Source organism: Melozone crissalis, unplaced genomic scaffold (assembly GCF_028551555.1).
Source record: "Melozone crissalis strain CALT ecotype California unplaced genomic scaffold, PUWL_Pcris_2 ptg000006l_1, whole genome shotgun sequence".
Classification (NCBI taxonomy): domain Eukaryota; kingdom Metazoa; phylum Chordata; class Aves; order Passeriformes; family Passerellidae; genus Melozone; species Melozone crissalis.
In genome coordinates this window covers 49,378,550-49,397,072 of record NW_026535784.1, presented here as the reverse complement: position 1 = coordinate 49,397,072, position 18,523 = coordinate 49,378,550, and the positions used below count along the sequence as shown (strand labels likewise).

The 18,523-nt window shown below is 40.3% G+C and overlaps 1 protein-coding gene across 17 annotated transcripts in view; it reads left to right on the top strand.

The window, feature by feature from the left end:
- ADGRL3 (adhesion G protein-coupled receptor L3) overlaps window positions 1-18,523 on the top strand; it is a 490,221-nt gene that overhangs the window by 213,037 nt on the left and 258,661 nt on the right. For 15 of the 17 annotated variants that reach the window (XM_054296033.1, XM_054296027.1, XM_054296020.1 and 12 more), the window contains exons 4-5: window positions 14,999-15,019; window positions 15,755-15,968. In XM_054296033.1, coding sequence (XP_054152008.1) covers window positions 14,999-15,019; window positions 15,755-15,968 — 235 coding nt within the window. Of the gene's footprint in view, window positions 1-14,998; window positions 15,020-15,600; window positions 15,663-15,754; window positions 15,969-18,523 lie in introns of those variants that run through there. The other 2 variants (XM_054296023.1, XM_054296021.1) reach the window with 2 other exon arrangements.

Here is an 18,523-nt window from a genome sequence, read left to right as displayed (position 1 = left end):
GCAGCCTGTGTACGGAGGTAGTGGCGGGGCTGATTGGCATGCTGTCTTCTCCCTGTCTGCTGCTATTAGCATTCATATCAAAGAAAGCTGTTTGGTTCCTTTCTCCTGGGCAACTGCAGGAGTCAATCACTGCTCCCTGATGTGAATGGCAACAAAGAGAAACTGTTCATTGATTCAGAGCAAAAGAGCCCAAGTGGGTGCTTTGATTTCACAGAAACTCTGCCCTGCAAGGGATCTGCAAGGTTAGGCTGCCAGTGTTTTCGCAAATTTTGTCCAAATTGTGACTCCCAAAGTGTTTTGGCAATAGAGTGAAAGACAGGCAGGCAGGCCTCATGGATAATTTTACATTAATAACTATGACTTATGTGTGCCAGTGTAAGACCTATGATTCCACTGTGAGAGTCAGACCATAATTAAATATCTAACTCTGTAGTGGGGCTGTACTGGTGGCAAATGGGGTATTGACTTCTGGCTCGTATTTTGACTAAAACTACAAACACAATGTAAGGACTTCAGCAAATCCCAATGCCTAAGGTGGTAATGTATTCTGTAAATCAATAATATATTAGTAATAAAAATGACCAAAGCATGCATCCATTAGGAATTCATAATAGAAATTTGTTTAGGTTATATAGTGTATGTATTGATTGCTGCTATTTAAAGATGAAGTATGGCTTTGAAGCAGAGTGCTTATATATGTAGCTGCTTACAGTTAAAATTCATTTATTTTTAATATGAAGATGGACTTGATAACATGGGGAAATATGTATGAATAGAAGTCAGTATTTTATATTGCAAAATGTTATGGCAATATAAATGCGCTGAGAAGCCACAAGTAGATGTCTGATGTTTCTGAAACCTGAATCTTGGATTTCACCAAAATAATAAGCAATATATGTGGCAGCCACTATTTGCAGTTCCAGGCTTCCAGGTAGCTTAAGTTTTTCTTGGCTTGGTGCCTTAACATTGAATTGCTTACCTGTCCATTTTGAGGTAGAGTGTATAATGTAACCAGATGTAATATAAGAATGATGTGTGTGTGTATATATATGTGTGTATATATATATATATATATATATATATATATATATATATATATATATGCTGATTTGCCTGACTGTCAGGGACAGGTCTGCCAGCAGAACATAGACCTTGAAACAAAAACAAACCCAAAAAAACCCCCAAGACAGACAAACCTACTAAACATATAGTACCATACCTACACTTTCATCCATCCTTCTAAGCTTTGGCTGATTATTCCAGGTCCAATGCATCTGCATTGTTACCTTCTGTAAGGACGAAGGGTGGAGAAAATAATTCACATGCCATTACTGCAGTCTTTGTCTGACTGCAGCAAATAAAAAATGTTTTAGATTTCACAGATTATGGTTCATTATGAAAACAAAGCAAGCCTCTGACTGAAAATCCCATCTGTTGGTTTGCATTAAGCAATTCCCTTCCTCCTCCTTGCCATTTATTATTCCTGGGCATTCAAAGAAGCCATCCTGAAACATTAATTTTTTCTATTTACAACCACTAAAGGCAGTATACAAACCTTCTCATTATGGATAAGCTCAGCAGCCCTGTATGAGAGGTTTTGTGTGGTTTGAGTTTTTTGGGAGGGGAGGGTTGTTGTTGAATTTTTTAGTGTGGGGTCTTTTTTGGGTTTTCTTTTATTTTTTTTTTTACTCTAAGTTAATAAATTCAGTGAGTTCCATGCAGCTAAATGCGCCCTTCCTCTGCCTGTTCTCGTGCTCCCAATTCTACATAGATCCTTAAAATACAAAGTAACTCTAATGATCAACAAGCCAGACCGTTTGCACAGTAGAGACCTCACCCAGTAATTTGTGAATCAGGCATTGGTGTGTTCCAGAAAAATACTCAGTCATTGTTTAGGTACTTCAGCTGATAAGGAACAAATCTCATATATATATATTTTTTTTTTTTTTTAATACACATCTATAAGTAAACTGTTCCATGGTAAATTGCTCACATGGTTAAATTTATTACCTTATTTCTATCTCCATGTATCAGACTTCAGCTTCCAGATCTTGGATCTTTCTTGCCTTTTTCTAGTAGATTAAAGAGAAATATCTTCCCCTGGTAGCTACCTGCAGACAATAATAGTCTTTTAGACCAGTTAAACAGACTAAGTAATTTTGGTGGCTGACTCGTTAGACTGGCTTTCCAGGCTCTACTTGATTTTTTGTTTTTCACTTTTTTAAGTTCTTTTGCAAGCCCTTTCAAAGTTTCTGACAAACCCTCTGAAGTGTAGGGTACCACAATGTGTACATTTTCCAAGAGTGAATGGTCTCATTAGCACCATATGCAGGGCAATTTCACCTTCCCACTTCTACTTATTATTCACCTCCTCATACTTGCAGGGATCGTTTTTGCCCTTTGAGCTGCTGCGTGTTGTTCAAATTGTTATCAGTTATGGAAACAGTCTTGTTTCAGAGTGACTGCTCGCAGGCCTGTGGTCTGACATAATGAGCACTTCTTGTATTCTTACATGGACTTGGGTTTGTCTGTGTTCAGGCATGGTCTGCTCAGGTAGTGTGTAGATCAATCTGCAAAACTGACAAGGTCTGTGTCATTACTTAACATTTCATCACTTTTTGCACTGACTGCCTATTCGGCAGGCTTTGAGTTTATTTTCTCTCAGATGATCGAGAAGAATCATGTTGAATGATTTTGGACTGATGAGGTTCTTACCAAACTTCCAGAAATGCTTTGGTTGAGATGACAGTTCCACATTTACATTAGTTTTTGAGGAGCAGCAGCTAATGCATTTTTCCTGTATGCAAGTGGACTTATGTTCTGGTTTTCTGCCCCCTTTTTTTTTTTTTTTAAAGCTTGTTAGTAGCAAAGTGCCAGTGCCCAAAATCAAGCTAAAAAACTAAACCTCTTAATTCCTAAGAGGGTTGTGAGTTTCTTAAAAACTCCCATTCTTCAGATTGAATATATTGGGTTTTTTGCTATTAATATCTTTCCAAATATCTGCTAAAACAGAAAGCATCCCTTTATCACTGTGAATGATGAATAATTCTGTTTGCCTCTTTGTACAGATTGGAGAGAGTTACTGAATATTTGTCGGGAGTTCAGTTTGTGCTTGATAGCTGGTTGTCTTTGACCCACAAACCTTACTAGTTTAAAAATACTGATGCTTCTTTAAAAATTCTGCAAGCTTTTTTTTTTTTTTTTTTAGTTTGATGGTCTACAGTTATTTAGTTTGTATTTTGAGCTTTTAGCGCTGCATGTTTGTGTTTCCAAACTGTAATTTGTACTTGTTAACTACGCTGCTGCGATTTTTTTTTAATTAATTTTTTGTAAGTGAGAGCAGACTACTTAACAAAAGAAGCCATTTCTCATGATTGCAGAGTTGGGAATTTTGTCATGTGGAAACAGACTTCTCAGTTTACTGTCTGCATTTTTAATCTTAAATCTTCCTGTCTGTTTAATTTTGTGTGAAACATTTTAACCTGTGAGGAGCTATCCTGGCTAAAACACTCAAATATTTGTGTTACAAGTCAGGACTGTGATCTTTTTTTCTTACCAACTAAAATTGGTTTGTGGTTATTTGCTCATAGACATCTGTGTGTTTGTTGATGTTGGTGGTTTTGGTTTTGTTTGTTGTCGGTTTTTTATGGAAGTCATTTTTTTCTTTGTGGTTTTGGTTGGGTTTTTTGTTTGTTTGGGGTTTTTTTTTGTTTGTGATCAACACAATCAATAAGGGCTTATATTACAGTGCCTCAAAAAGATTGGCTCAACAATAAACTTGTTCAGTGACCTTTTGCCCAGGTTCTTACCCCTTGAAAAACTGTTGTTTTCTTTTTTTTTTTACCCTACAGTTTGAGGACCTTTATTATAGAATAATGGGGGGCATTAGAAGAATTGTAAGTAGCAAAATCTGATTTATTTTATGAAGGCTGTTCCTTGTGCTCCAAAAATTCCCTTGGAGGGACAGTGGCAGCAGAATTCTTTCCTCAAATATGAAAATGGAGCACAAGATGATGGAAATATGTAACAATTTTATTCTTAGAAAAGGCAGAAAATTCTAAATGTGAAGTATAAATAACTCTAGAAGAACAATGCTTGAAACAGGTACAAAAGGAAATGGATATTATAGATAGAAGAAAAAGTGCTTGAAATGGATCCTTTGTTAGCTATAAGTAATTTCTATTTAGAAGGTGCACTTAAATGCACTGCAACATAATTACATTAGAAATTTAATTAATTATCTCCCAGAAAGTTTTCTGGAAACCTTTCTCAGATGCCTTTTTTTTTTTTCTTTTTTTTTTTCAACTTGAAAGAATCCTTCAGAACCCTTTAGGGGCAAACAGCACAGTGGATTTACCAAGTGCTTGGTTTTCCAAGACCCCTTTCTGTGCCCTTCTGATAAACATCCTCTGGTGTCACAACAGTGCTGGGGCTTGAAAAAAGTCCTGCTTTCTCTGACACCTTATTTATAGGGGAAGGAGGAATGGACTCCTTCATCAGGTTATTTTGTCAAAAATATTTCTTTGCCTTTGGGCCCACTATCTCTCTCTGATTAGACTGGGCAAATATATCCTGGTTTTTGCTGCCTGAGAGATCAGCAAAAGATTTACTTCTTTCATCTACCTCTTGAAGGAGGACAATTTGAAACAAGTCTAGTGATTGTGTTAAAAAAAAAAAAAAGGCTAAAAAAGAAAGAGTCTTCCATCCATCACAGTTGTTTGCGGTGGTTTTCTCCTGAAGCAACTTAGATAATTTTTTTTCAGCCATATTTTCATTGAACTGGTGAGCATTGTGCCCTCAAGTGTAGCATCTGCACCTGTTTGTTACTCATGCTGCGTGACTATCCTTTTGTGTGTCACTGTAGCTCCTGTTCCTAACCTGCACACATTTCTTCTTCTCTTTAAAGTGTCCTTTGGGGCACAGACCCTAATTTTGTTCAGTTGTGCACATGAGTGTCTGCAGGAGCCCTACAGTTTCCCATAGAACAGGTAATGAATCATGATATCCAGTGCTTTAGGGACTTCCATAAAGCAGGGCTGGCTTTCAACCAGTATGAGGTTGGTGTTTTGTTGTTTTTTTTTTTAAACTGAGCACAATGTCTCTGTGACTACTCGCACTTGTAATTGCTGCTTTTTAAAATGCTTATTAGGCTATTGTGAACCCCTTTGAGGGCTAGAGTGGAAAATGAATGGAAACTTGTATCCTGGGACAACTCCACAGCTGGTGGGGTGTGGGAGGGCAAGATTCAGAGTGGTTTATTGCAGATTAAAATGTAGCAAGGTGAGTTTGGCCAGCTGTTGTGCCCTGGCTACCCCAATCTGCAATGGGAGTCCTGATGGTACCACAGGGTAGCATCCCCTCCCTACTTCAAAGCCCAGAAGCTCTCAGCTGTTCACATGTCTTTTCTAGCAGCAGTCAATATGTCCAGGGCATTTCTGGGAGCCTACAGCTGAGCATTATTTCAGAATTTATTTTTTTAAATTATTTTTTTGTGACTCACCTTGAGATGAGGGCAGTATTCTGTGCATCTAAGTGTTATATCAGCACACACCCATATCTAGCTGTGTGATCTTTCTGGAGCAATATTTGCACAGGTTCTATTAGGTGGGGAAAAGAATTAAGGACAGTGCTTGCTGTGAGCAGGTGGGCACAATAGGAAACTTCATCACTCAAGATTATAGCTGTGTTTCCTAGAAGGGCAACCATTTTCTGGAGGTAATTAATTAGTTTAATGTTTTGCTGCTTTCTGCTGAGGAGAAAGGGATTCTATGGACAAAAATATGTGAATTCCTTGAAAATCTGCTTTTACTTCAGGTATATTTCTACCTGGAGCAAGTGTGCATGTTTCAGCTATTTCCCCAAATCTAATTCTCCTACTGTTCTTTTTTTTAAGACTGAGGGGAAGTAAATAACATTGACCACTGTTCAGATGAATGTGAATGCTTCTGAAAAGCTCTTTGAAGCTGCTAGTAACTTCAAGGTGAAATCCTTGATATTTTGAGGTCAAAGGAGGAGGGAGAGTTAACGTCATAGAGTTTGGGGAGTCATGATTCAGAGGACTGCAAAGAATGGCTTGGCACAACCTGCTTGTAATTCTTGTTAGTGTATCAGCAAAAAAAGGACCTTGGATCCCATGCCAGTGTTCCTGGGGTGGAGCTCATCTATGGCATGCTATGGAAAACCTCATCCAGCAGCTGGGGACCGGGTTATCTTTGGAGGTACTCACAGATAATCTACACTAAGAAGCACCCATTGTTTTTTAAAAATTCAGTAGAGGACCCCAGATGTCACTTTGCCATGCAGAAAAACTACACTTGCCATTTTGCCTGTTTTGTATGCACCATGCTTTTCTAAAAGTTTAAGAAGTGCATATATATTAAAAAAATAACGGAATGCAATTCTGAGAAGTCAGGATCTTAAGGTAGTCTCAGACTTGTATATAAAACTTTCACAGTTATGGCTAGTGGAAAGAACAAATTCCCTGTTGCTATTCATGGCAGAGACTCAAAGGAGCGGTAATGGCTAAAAAACAAAGAAAAATCAGTTATTAATGATCTATGATTTAGCCATATAACTTCTTTGAGATGGCTAGTCTTTGAGGTCTGGGAAAGTTCTTGTAAAATGAATGCTAAAGGTGTCATTTTTGGCCTTTGATGTAAAGCAGTTGGTTTAAATGGTAAATATTTGGGACCCAGATTTTTCTGCAGAAATTTGAGTGTCAGGCTCTAATACTTTAGTAGAAATTATTTTTTACCTGCCTGTCTTTTTCTCTGGATGGTTCTCAACATTTCATATAGTTCTCCTCTCTAGGCAGTACAAACTTAAAAATAGATTTACTGCTCTGATAAACAAGTCTGTAAACAGCACAAAGTAATCTCCACTCTGCTGTTCATCATTTCTGTAATAATGCAGATATTTCTACAAGAGCTTTAATGTTCCACTTCAGAGGCTTTTCAGGGAGCTGTAAATCAAAATTAAACTTTAACTTTGCGAAGGTATTTCTTGGTAGGAGTCTATTATTTGCAGCCCTTCAGCAAAGCTCCAGATACATCCAACCTGTCTAATTTTCTACAGCCTTAAAAGAATTGCTGAACCTGCTGAGTTCACCTGGTCCATTCCTGATGTTTTTGTGTTTTGGGGTTGGTTAGTTACTTTGGTGTGGTTTTATGTTTGGGGTTTCCCCACTTCTCTTTTCGCCTGCCCCCATTTTTTTCTCCTATGGTGAGATAAAAGTCAAACTTGGGCTCTGTTTCATCTCCAACTTTTGGGAATGCATTGTGTCCTGGCCTGCTGCAGTTATCCTCGTCCTGCTTCCTGTTGCCCAGGGCTGCCACCTCCCCGTTCACAGTGGTACAAGAGGCAGAAGAACACCTGGGAAATATCCACCCAGGCCACCACTAAATCCTGCTGGAGCCCATTCCAATGGCAAACCTAAAATAGCTCTGCTGGTAACAGGAAAGCTATTCCAGCTTTGTGTTATTTTAGAAAGGGTAGGAATTTAAGCTAGTGTTTTAAATGGGAACGAAAACAAACTGTAATTTTAAATGAACTTATTACATAATATGAAATGTGAAAATTATGATCAGATTCTTTTTACTTAATGTTCTTAGACTAAACCCTTGATGCTCATTTATCTAACTGGCTCTATGATTATACCTGTTATGGTGGTTTATAAAAGTTTTTATATGAGATTAAAGATTAACCTTACTAATGGCTACAATTAAAACCTACACTGGAGTAATTTGAAATGGAGCAAATTCTGTTATTACTCAAATCTTCTCGCTACACCACATTAATTTGTGCTGTATTAAATTTGAGATACCAAGGTTGTTCAGCAATGTCAAAGTCAAAGCTTCTCTGATTTTGAGATTTTTTGGGTTTTTGTTGGAGACAGTTGAGTGCCTGTTGTAACAACAGTAACTTTGAGTTGGGTAAGAACTACGTGGCATGTTTTTCATTACTAAGGACCCCAGTGAAATTTGTGGTGTATGGAGCTGTAAAAAGGACTGGTCCCTGTGGCTCAGAACCTAATGCTTCTTTTATTGAGAACACAAATGTCTCAATGTTATGGACCAGGATATAAAAGCCAGATATTTTAATAATGTCACTGTTAGGCTGGAGGGCAAGTTTACCATAAGGGTTGGTTATAGAAATGAAGCATCACAGTACAAGGCTTTAAACTCTGACACTTTCCCTGTCTGTGCACAGCTTTCCTACACTTGAAAGAAGTTGAATTCACATGAAAGAAGCCTGTAAATTTAAAGAACATTTTTATTTAATGTGTGCCTTTCATTACAAATTAGATGATCCACTGCAAAGGAAAAGATACTTGGGAATAGCTTTTTTCCTGTGATGGGGCCTAAATATTAATGTATTTGCATTCAACATCCCCTTGGAGGCCACGTTTTATTTGTCTGTTGTTCTCAACTTGTTGCTTCTGCTTTAATTAAATTCATTAAAGTGACATTTAGCTCAGGCTGGAACTATGCTCCTGACCTCTGATTTGAAGGTAGGTTGTCATGTTTTTTTGAAAAGCACCCTAAATTCAGCCTCCCTTCCTTCTAAAAATATTGTGCTTTCTCCCTATGACCTGAGCTAATCTTTTCTGAGCTGATTCAACTCTGTGAGCCCAGCAGAAATCCCCCCTTTCCCTTCTGCCCCCACTGGTTGAGTTTCTTGGTGAATTATTGCCTTGCCCTGCCTCATGAAGGGGTGCAGGAAGCACAGAGCTGGATGGATGCACGTCCAGCAGCAGAGCCATGGCTGGAGATAGGAGGGTTTGTCTTGGGCAGGAAGCAGGATCCCTTTCCCTTCCAACCACTCTCTCCCTTACCCCAGAGCACTGTCCCTTCAGCAGCCTGGAGGGTGGTGACCCTTGGTGACACCTTGCTCTGGTGGAGAGATCAGCTGCAGAGGTGTTCACCTCTCCATGAGGGGGAGATAGGTGAGAAGGGGGCCTTGTTGAAACTCTGCAGTTCTCAGAGTTTCCCATGAGGCAGCAGCCCCTGAGTGCCAGGAGGTGGGAATGGAGAAGGAGAAAGGAAGTGCAGTATTGCTGGTGCTCTGCTTCCTCCCACAGGCCTGGTTTGGGTCTCCCTGGCTCTCAGGCTGTCCTCACACAGTGCCTCAGTCACCTCCTCCTGTCAAGCTTCTCCACTCAGAGCTACCATCTTGATTCTGTGGTTTTGTTCTTTTATCACTTTGTTTTCTTCTCTCCCAAGGCTTTGCAATGACCAGTTTCCCTTGTGAACACTCATCCCTGGGTGCAAATGCATCCACTTCACTGTTGTTGTCTTTTTCTAGTGATCTTCCGCAGTACTCTTTGCCTGTTTCTTTTCTCTTCCCTAGGAAGATAATGAGAGATTCTAAGATAATCTAATGCTTCTTACTCATAAGGAAAACTCCTCCATACTTGGGTAAGGGTTTGGGAATGCAAGGGGAGAGAATAAGGATATTTATCAGCTGAGCTTTGCAAAGAGATGTGGAGTGTTGGTGCTATGAAGAGTGAGCAGTAGAATTACCCCAGGATGCAGCTGTCTGGTGCTCAATTCTCTGGCTGCTGGCCCTGGGCTTTTTGGGCATCCAGAGGGTGGTGGAAAGAGCCAGCTGTTTGTCCATCACCGCTTTGAGATCCTGAGTGCCTAGAAATGCAGAAAGAGATCTGCCATGGAAATAAAAGGTGGTCTCCATGAGGCTTATGCATGGAGACAGAGGTTTGCTTCAGAGATATTCATTTTAGGACTTGTCTAGATCTTGAAGTTTTTTGTGCTCCTGTTTGTATCCATAGTTGTGTCACCTTAGAAAATTCACTGTTTGTGTGTGAATTTTGGCAATCCCTACAGAAAATCCTCTCCATGTTTGCTACAACCTTCTGTGAATCCTTTTAATTGTGGGGGAGGGCAGCAGATATAAACTTACAGATGAACATCCTTTTCTGTTTTCACTCATGGAAGCTGGGAGAAAATCCCTAGCAGGTGCCCCTTGTGTGCTATAATGGAGATAGAGTAAGCAATTTGTGGAAGACAGTTGACCTCAGCCACCACATAAACAGCAGAGGGAAGTTTATGAGGATTTTCTGCTTTTTAGCTTTTCTTTGGTTGCTTTGACTGGGGTGTTGCCCAGCCTTCTGTTTCACTTCTCTTTGTTTGGTTTTGTTGGGGTTTTTTTTGGTATACTCCATCCCACCATGTAAAAAGATGCTCTTTGAGTTTGTGAAGTCTGTTCATAGCTGGCTGTTTGCTGGCTAAGGGGGAATCAAGGTGAAGGTGACCAAAGGAAAGTTGCAAATTGCTTTTGATATCATCTATAAAATAAGAAAGCCCAAGACAGTCTAAGAGGATGTGGTTATTTGATTCATGTGGGGAAACCGAAGCTGAAGCCACATGCATCACTTTCTGAGGATGCATCTAATTCTCTTCTTCCTTTCCATGGCAGATTTTAGAGTGCTTAATGGGGGAGATAAGATCATGTTCCCATTTTGATAGATGAGACAGCAATCAGCTGAGGCACACGGAGGAGAGCTGGGAATGGGGACCAGGAGTGTCCAGCCTTGCACTGCTGATGGCTTCAGCTCTTCAGCCACACTGGCTGCCTTCAGTCTTCCGCTCTTCCCCAGGGGAGCTGGGTATGGATGTTGCAAGCATTTGCTGCAATGTCTTGGCACCGGCCTTTGTCTGCAGGATGCACCTTTCTTTAACCCCACTGCAGGCTGAGAGTAGAAGAAAGGCTTTTCCACCCTGTCTCTCTAGAAAAGACATTGTTTGCTTTTTCTTTTTTTTTTTTTTTTATAATTTTCAGCATCTCTAGAGAAAGTGGGGGAAGAAAGAATGGTGTTTCTATATTTGTATATTAATCATAAGATTTCAGAGAACTTTGGACCAGCCAAGCTATTTTAAGTTTGTCAGAACTTTGTTGATATTTATGAAAATACTGGGAAGTGGGGGTATTGGGTGCTTGAGAAATGTTTGTTGTCACCATCTTTAACTCAAGGTTTTGCTTTCTACTAATATTGCTCTTGAGATCAGAGGCCAGGCGTAATTTGGATTAAGGAAAAGAGAAACAGAGAAGAAATACTGAGCAATGTCTGCATGCAAACAATTTGTGCACTAAGGAGACTTTATGTCCTGGTAGGGAAAAGTAGGGCCCTGGTTTAGAAAATCATTTAAGAATGTGGAGTGAGCCCTACAGAGCCCATTGACTCATTGACTGAAAGGGATTTCCGCTCCTACCCACACCTGAGTAGGCTTGAGAATAAGAGGAGGGGGACTTTTTTATTATTACTTCAGGATTTTTCCCCCACAGAGCCAAGGTGAACTGTGGGAGTATTAAATACTGCAAAATTACAAACACAGAAGCATTCTTCCAAATTACTAGGAAACCTCTTCCCACAGCATGCTCTGTTTGCACTTGGGAACAGTAAGTCAGATACTTAGCTGGGCAGACCAAATCATATAGAGAGCTTGTGAAAATAATTATCTCTACAATTCCAGCTTTTGTTTCACAGCCCTTAAATATGCACTGAATTTTCGCTCTGAAAATTCTGAGCCAGAACATGATTTTGCTGGGAAAATTGCATATAAAACCTAATTAAAAGCATCAACCCACACTTTTCTTTTAAAAGTACATCTACTACCATCATGCCTCTAAATGTAACAGAGCTCAACAAGTCTCTAGCAGCCAAGGAAACACATAATTTAAAGGCTATTTCGGCATTTGATTAAGCACACAGTGATAACTACAAGCCTGTGCCCTGCAGGCATGACAAGAGGCAATTATGTTCTGAGGTCAAAAGCGAGGGGGAGAAAAAGCACAAGATTTTGATGACTTACTTAATTTTCCAGCTCCTGAAATTAGCAGAGACAAAGGAGTTCTAAATCGCCCAGATAAAATCCTGTCATTATCTGTTGCCTTTTCACCCTCTGCTCTCACTTTGCCCTGCAGAAGCTCAGGAGGATTATTTTCCACCGAATGGCTGCACTTAAAAAACTCGAGTTGGCACACATTTAAACGTTAAAGAATTTGAAAAACACTCTTTTTAAGTTCTGTGTTTAGATGGCTGTCTGCACATAGGATCCTGGAAAAAGACACCTGTTTTTCAAAGTAGTGAGCTGCCATCAGCTCCTCTTGACTTCAAGCCAACAATTAGGTCACTTATTTAGGAGATTAAATAAGGAGCTCAATGAGACACTGTGAAGATAGGGAGCTGCTCGAAGAAGAGAGAACTGTATTAATGAATTAATACAATCGTGCTGTGTATTTCACAGATGGGCTTTGATGTATCTTGTTTCACAGCAAAAAGCAAAACATCTTTGCTCCTTACAGGAAAACCAGTAAAAATTATTAAGTAAGATTATCATATAGGGGCACAACAACAAAAAAATGTGTTTACAAGGAGATAAACAGCCAGGCTCTAATCTCCCTTCGGAGTATTTATTGCAGATAGTGAGGCAGAAGAAAATACCATGCAAAGTGAATGATTTGGTGGTCAATGGCGGGAAGGAAAACATGCCTATTGCTTTAGGAGAAAGCATGATAGCAGATCATGCTCTATTACAATATTCAGCTGCTTCTGGTTTTACCAGGGTGTTAAATTTTTTCTGCTTTTTATCCAGAAAATAAATGTAAATGTTGACTCCATGATACCACAGGGAGGTGTCTGTATGTGAAAGCTGTCCTTCTCAGAGCAAGCAGTCAAGTGATTATGTGAAAGGCAAAAAGGTGAATTCCAGGAAGCTTAAAGCTGAATCTAGAAATGTTTGCATCTGTCCAGAGATTCTTTACTGGAGAGTAGAACATGAGCTGTTATTTTGGGGAAGGAGTGTTCAGCTTTGGTTTGGGGTGTTTAGGGGGCATCCGTGGGACTGATATGCATCCAATTTTAGTAGATCAATGCTGTAAAGTCTCATGGACAGGAGATACACCCATGATACTAAAAATATGTTCTTGTTTGAGGTAGAGAAATACTTTTAATAGTTTTGTAAATTGCTGTTAGCAATTCTTAATGTCTTATTTCCAGCATAACACAAGATTTAAAGTTAGCTGCGTTTGTACAGTATTGTTTGACAAATTCACCAGGTTTTTATGAGTGAATTCTCAGGCCTTTAATTTTTTGTGATTTTAAGCAGGGTTTTCCTCAGCCCTTATGTGTTCAATTGATATAGAATGCTTACTAAAAGAACACCACAAAACGTAGGAATTAAGAGCAAAAATATACTTTCTGAATTGTGCGGCTCAGAAGTTTTGTATTCTGTAGTGGGAACTGTAAAAAGTAAAGTATTACCAACTCTCTTTGCCCTTTGTATAGCCTGTGTTAACCTTCCAGAGAAAAAGATCCTAATTGCCTAAGGACTGGGCAAAACCATAGCTCCAAACAGCTAATATTGCCTATAAACCTCATTTTGTCATTTTTTTGGCAGTTAACAGGAGTCATCTAAGCACATGGCAGGAGGAGGGAGGGCCCTTGGCCTCAGCATTCTGCCAAAAGCTGCTAGAAACCTTCTGCCTCCCATGTCACCAATCTGCTCAGGTTTAGCACAGAACAGGCTTGCGAGGAGAGCTCACCACAGCTCTTGTCCAAAATCAGAATCCTGGCATCACAAGTTTTTTGGTCAGCACTGGCCTTCTGCCACAGAGCCCAGTGTTTGACAGAGCAGAGCCTGCTGCAGGCTTCTGTGGACAGACCCCTGTAAGCAAACTTAATACCTCTTGAAGTTGCTTTAGGGCAGGCTAAAATTGCTGAGCTCTGCTGACTCTGCCTTTCTGGCTGGCTTATCTCTTCTATCAAATCTTGTCTCTAACATTGTCCCATCCTTCTTCCACTCACCTTTTTGACTAGCGGTATCAAGCCAAGAGTAAGAGTGAGGCAGGGCACTTTAGAAGTTCACAATTGTCCTTCTCATTTTCCTCTTCTAGTAAGAGGAGAAGCTGGTGGCAGTGAGAATTTATGGCATTACACAAATGTGTGGTGCAATATGAGCCCAGGGCAGAACTGTTTCTCCAATCCCAGGGAAGGAGGAGATCTCAAGTGATCCAAACCCTAAAGCTGTGCTAATTGTGCAAGCTGTTATTCAAGAATAAGCACACATCTGTCTTGGGAGCTTGGCAGTTAGTCCACAACTCTGGCACACCAGGGAGGGTCTGGTATCAAAATAGTCCCTGCAGATTTACAGAAATCGGGATCTGAGAATTTGTCCAGTGATACGTAAATGAGACAACTGACAATAATGGAAGGATTCATGGAAGTCAATGTGTTGGATTGCTGCCTGACAGATAGGGCAGCCTTGATATAGTCAAATGGTATTCTGAGAAACAGCAATATAATCTTATTTTCCATAGGCAAACTTGGCGTGCATGTACCATGGCGAAGTTTTATGGAACAAACCAGCAGAACATTGGATGGGATTTTTGGTTTAGGGAGGGTGGATATTTTGGTGTTTTTATAATGGAGGCAGGAGGAAAGGGAGTTGTTGAAAGATGCCTGGTATCAGATGGGCCATGGATCTACTGGAGGCTTAAACCTCTCACCATCACATGGAGACAGGCTTGGGTTGTATGTTGACTTTTGTGGTTGGAAGTGTACAAATGTCACTTGGAGGGCACATCATCCCTGTATCTAGAAACCTTTATAGTTCCTTTCATTCTTGTGGAAAAAAGGAGGAAAGGAGTTAGCTTTTATTTCAGCTTGTGACTGGTGTGCTAGGCTGGGAAACAAGTATTTGGTTCCTAGCATCACCATGCATTTCCCATGAGATCTTCTGGAAGCTGCAAAGCTCTTCTGTGGCTGAGTTGAGAAAGACAATGTGTAGCTACTTCATGTGGATATTTGGGGATTAATATATTCACGTTCGTCAAGCTGTTTAAGATCTTTGGATCAAAGAGGCTGTAGAGATGGGAAATACAATTGCTTGTTGTCAAGTGGCATTGTTTACTAATACTTTAGGGCTTTGTTTTCAAGGCATCTCAAAGTGTGTTTCTTTTTTTTTTCTTTTGCAAACTATAGCCTGGATTTCTTTTAAAACAGGTAAGATTTCTGAGAGCTCTTTAATTTCACAAGTATTTGCCAGCTATTTGACTATCTAGGCAGATCCAATGCAAAGCTAAGACTGAACTTAAAACATCTGGTGTCCCATAAATTGGCCTTTCCATGGAAAGTAGGACCCTGCAGGGCCTAAACTTTGGGATGGTTGCCAGAACCTGCAGGCCATCCCCTGGCATGCTGCAGGCTACAGCAAAAGCCATTAGGATCACTTTTTCTAAGGGCTAAGAAAAGGACCAGGAGCAATACAGATGTTATTACATCTGCTGTAGGACAGGTGCAATCTTGCTGAGCAGGTGGGATCCTGGTTCTTGGATTGCTTGCTGTCATAAAATTTTCTTTGCTTGTTCAAGTACAACACAGGACTGTAATTTTATATATCAAAGCCAACTAGTTTTTCACCTGGTAAGTAGAAATAATAACAATGCCATAGTTGCTATTTACCTGTTTCAATAAGGGATGTCTAAAGCCCTGTATAAAAGGGATCTATAGCTTGTTTTTAAAATGAGAAAATCAAGTTGCTGAGTGGAGGAGTGATTTCTCTGGGCAGCCAGCAAGCCAGCGACCAGACCCTGTTCCTGCAGCTCTTGTCTGAACGGTGCCGAAACTATCTCAGCACAGCATATGGGTAAAGCCTTCTGCTGAACGTGATTCCGCTTTTAATTTTAGCCTGAGCGTGGAGAGCCGGTGCTGACTGTGTTTGTGTGTTAATCCTTGCAGCTTTCAGCCGTGCCCCGGTGCCCATGGCTGTGGTCCGGAGGGAGCTGTCCTGCGAGAGTTACCCCATCGAGCTGCGCTGCCCGGGAACAGATGTGATCATGATCGAAAGTGCCAACTACGGCAGGACCGACGACAAAATCTGCGACTCTGATCCTGCTCAGATGGAGAATATCCGCTGTTATCTGCCAGATGCCTATAAGATTATGACTCAAAGGTACGGTGCTTAATATTCTTTGTTTGCTGACTGTCGATTTTTTAAATCCGGAGTGTACCCACCAGTTTGTGCGTGTGTTTGCATGAGGAAATGCAGGTGCTTAGTGTGGATGTGTGTGCACAGAATTACAGCTATCGTTGCTAAACTGTGGGTTTAACCAAGTTGGTTTAGCATCATGCAGTATAAATAACATTTCCTGTAAGTATTGCTCATCAGTCATCCTGATTCTCTGTGTCCCAGTTTTCCCTCTGAAATACCTTAATATCAAGGCTCTTAATGAATGTAGAAGTGATATCTTTCTCAAAATGCATATTCACTAGTTTTTGTGCTGTGTTCAAACAGAAGGCCAGTAATCTCCTTGAAACGATCAATATTTTGTGTTCAGAATAACATTTACAGTTTTGAAGACACAAAGAGGCATCTGCATCCTTCCTTGTGTTTGCCAGGCTTTGTTTTAAGGGAGGTCTGAATTTCTAGTCAAACATTGGTATTCTCATTGATGAATTGCTGAATTTCTGTATAATGACTGTAGCTGTTAAGTGTGGATGCTGCATTTGGAAGTGGTAACTGAGATACAGTCCGACATATAGACAGACTCCTGTCTTGCTTGCAGAGCCAGGGCCTAACAGCTTATTCCAATATAGAGGTATCTTGTTTATGAAAAACCTTTTAAATGTTGCTGAATTTTTAAGGGTATTTGCTGGCACAAATGGTGTTGTGGGAAGGATTCATAAGTCACAGCTCTTGACGTGTAAGTGAATTCAGTAATACATTCCTAATGCATGAAAAATTATTTAGTGCATTTGACTGTTAATTAGTAATAGAGATTAGTGTTTCAAGGTATTAATAATGGCATTGGCATAGGCAAAGTGTTGCTAATTGATGTCATGACAACATATGTTTGGGTCCTAACAGTGGCCTCATGGCTTAAAGCAGTGCAGGGTTTTAATGGAGCATCTTGCTGCTGTTTGCTGTGAAATGCTTTGCACTAAAATGGACTGATGGGAGCAACACAAGTTTCAGCTGTGTTTCACATGCTAACTGCTATTTTTGACTTCCTTGTAGAAACTGCCCCATGTTGAGTATTTAGGTCTCAAAATGTTGAGAGTCTTGTGACAAATGTCCCCACTGCTGCATGTGGCTCCTCTAAGACCATTCTTTAAGTTGGACCTCCTTGGGTAGCTGGTTGAATTCTTGTTTGTAGGGTTTGTGCCAGCTGCATTTTCGAGAGAAGTGGGAAGGGTAACATCGTGCCATCAGCCAGTGCCTTGGATTCTGTGTGGTTTTAGTGGAATTACTGTAATTCTCCTGTTCAGGTTGTTAGTGGCTTCAAGCAGAAACCCTTAATCCTCTGTATATTGGCAGAATAAAGCCATGTCATTCCCTTTGTGGCCTGTTACAGAGTACAAAGTATTAATATTTTTTTATATATCTATTTATTAGCGTCCTATAGGCCACAGTTCCCGAGCCAAATGCAGAGCTCTGCAAACTTCTGGTCAGTCCCTACATGTAGCAAGTCTGCAATAAACATTGGCCCTTGGGTCAGGGAGGGCACACAATTGTCTTCTGTGCCTGTGGCACTGCAATGAAAACTTCTGGTGATTACTCACCTCCAGGTATCATCACTGCAGGCTCAAATGGCTTAGCAAAGAGTTAGCAGGGATGCTTATCTCTGTGGTAAAATATCTCTGTTTTTCCATGTGAGCAGCAGAAAGTGGTGCTGAAGGGGATGGACACTGAAGGGGGGAAAAGATGTGCAGTCCTATTATTAGGTACTATTGAGTTTCTTGAAAATAAATATAATTCTGGCATTAAAAGGTAGGTAAAAAAGAATAAAATATTCTACTTTGCATTTTTGTCAGTCTCATTTCTTTTTTTAAGTCTCCATTAATTCAGAGAGTTGAAACAATTTAAAAATAAAGCCATTAAAATGAAATATGTTCTTAAGATGCAAACCAGTCTGTCAGCTCACAGCTCTGAGTACACTTTACAGCTGAGCCTCTGAAAAAAGTAGTTTAAAAGGAAAATTGTGACAGCCTAGTAGTTGTGGCACTAACTATGGCATTTTCTTCTGAAAAACTCTACCTTCAAAATTAATCAATCTAGCAGTATTTGGGTGGGTTTGCAGATGAATGCAAGCTCTGACACAGTGAGCTTGTCTCTGCTAATGCTGCAGGGTGGGTGAGCAGCTGCTGGGAACTGAAGATTGTCGTGACAGTGAAACCTGCTTGGTGATTGAAGCTGTCTGTGCATGGAAAGAAGAGTGGTATGCACAGTGTGTGCTTATTATGCATTGATTAATTATTGCATTCATAAATACACAGTCCCCTTGTAGGCTCCATAGTCAGTTGTCTCACTACTGGCAAATTTTAATCAGCAACACTGCACAGCCACCTCAGACTCATTCTGGTGTGGCTGTGGGCAGGGAGAGAGGGAAAGATGGGAAGGAAAGTGTGTGTGAGACAGAGGTGGTGTTACTGTGTGAGCAGAGGCTGTGAGTGAGCAGATTTATGGTAGATATTAGTGACTGCTCCCCCAGCCCACCCTCACAAAAA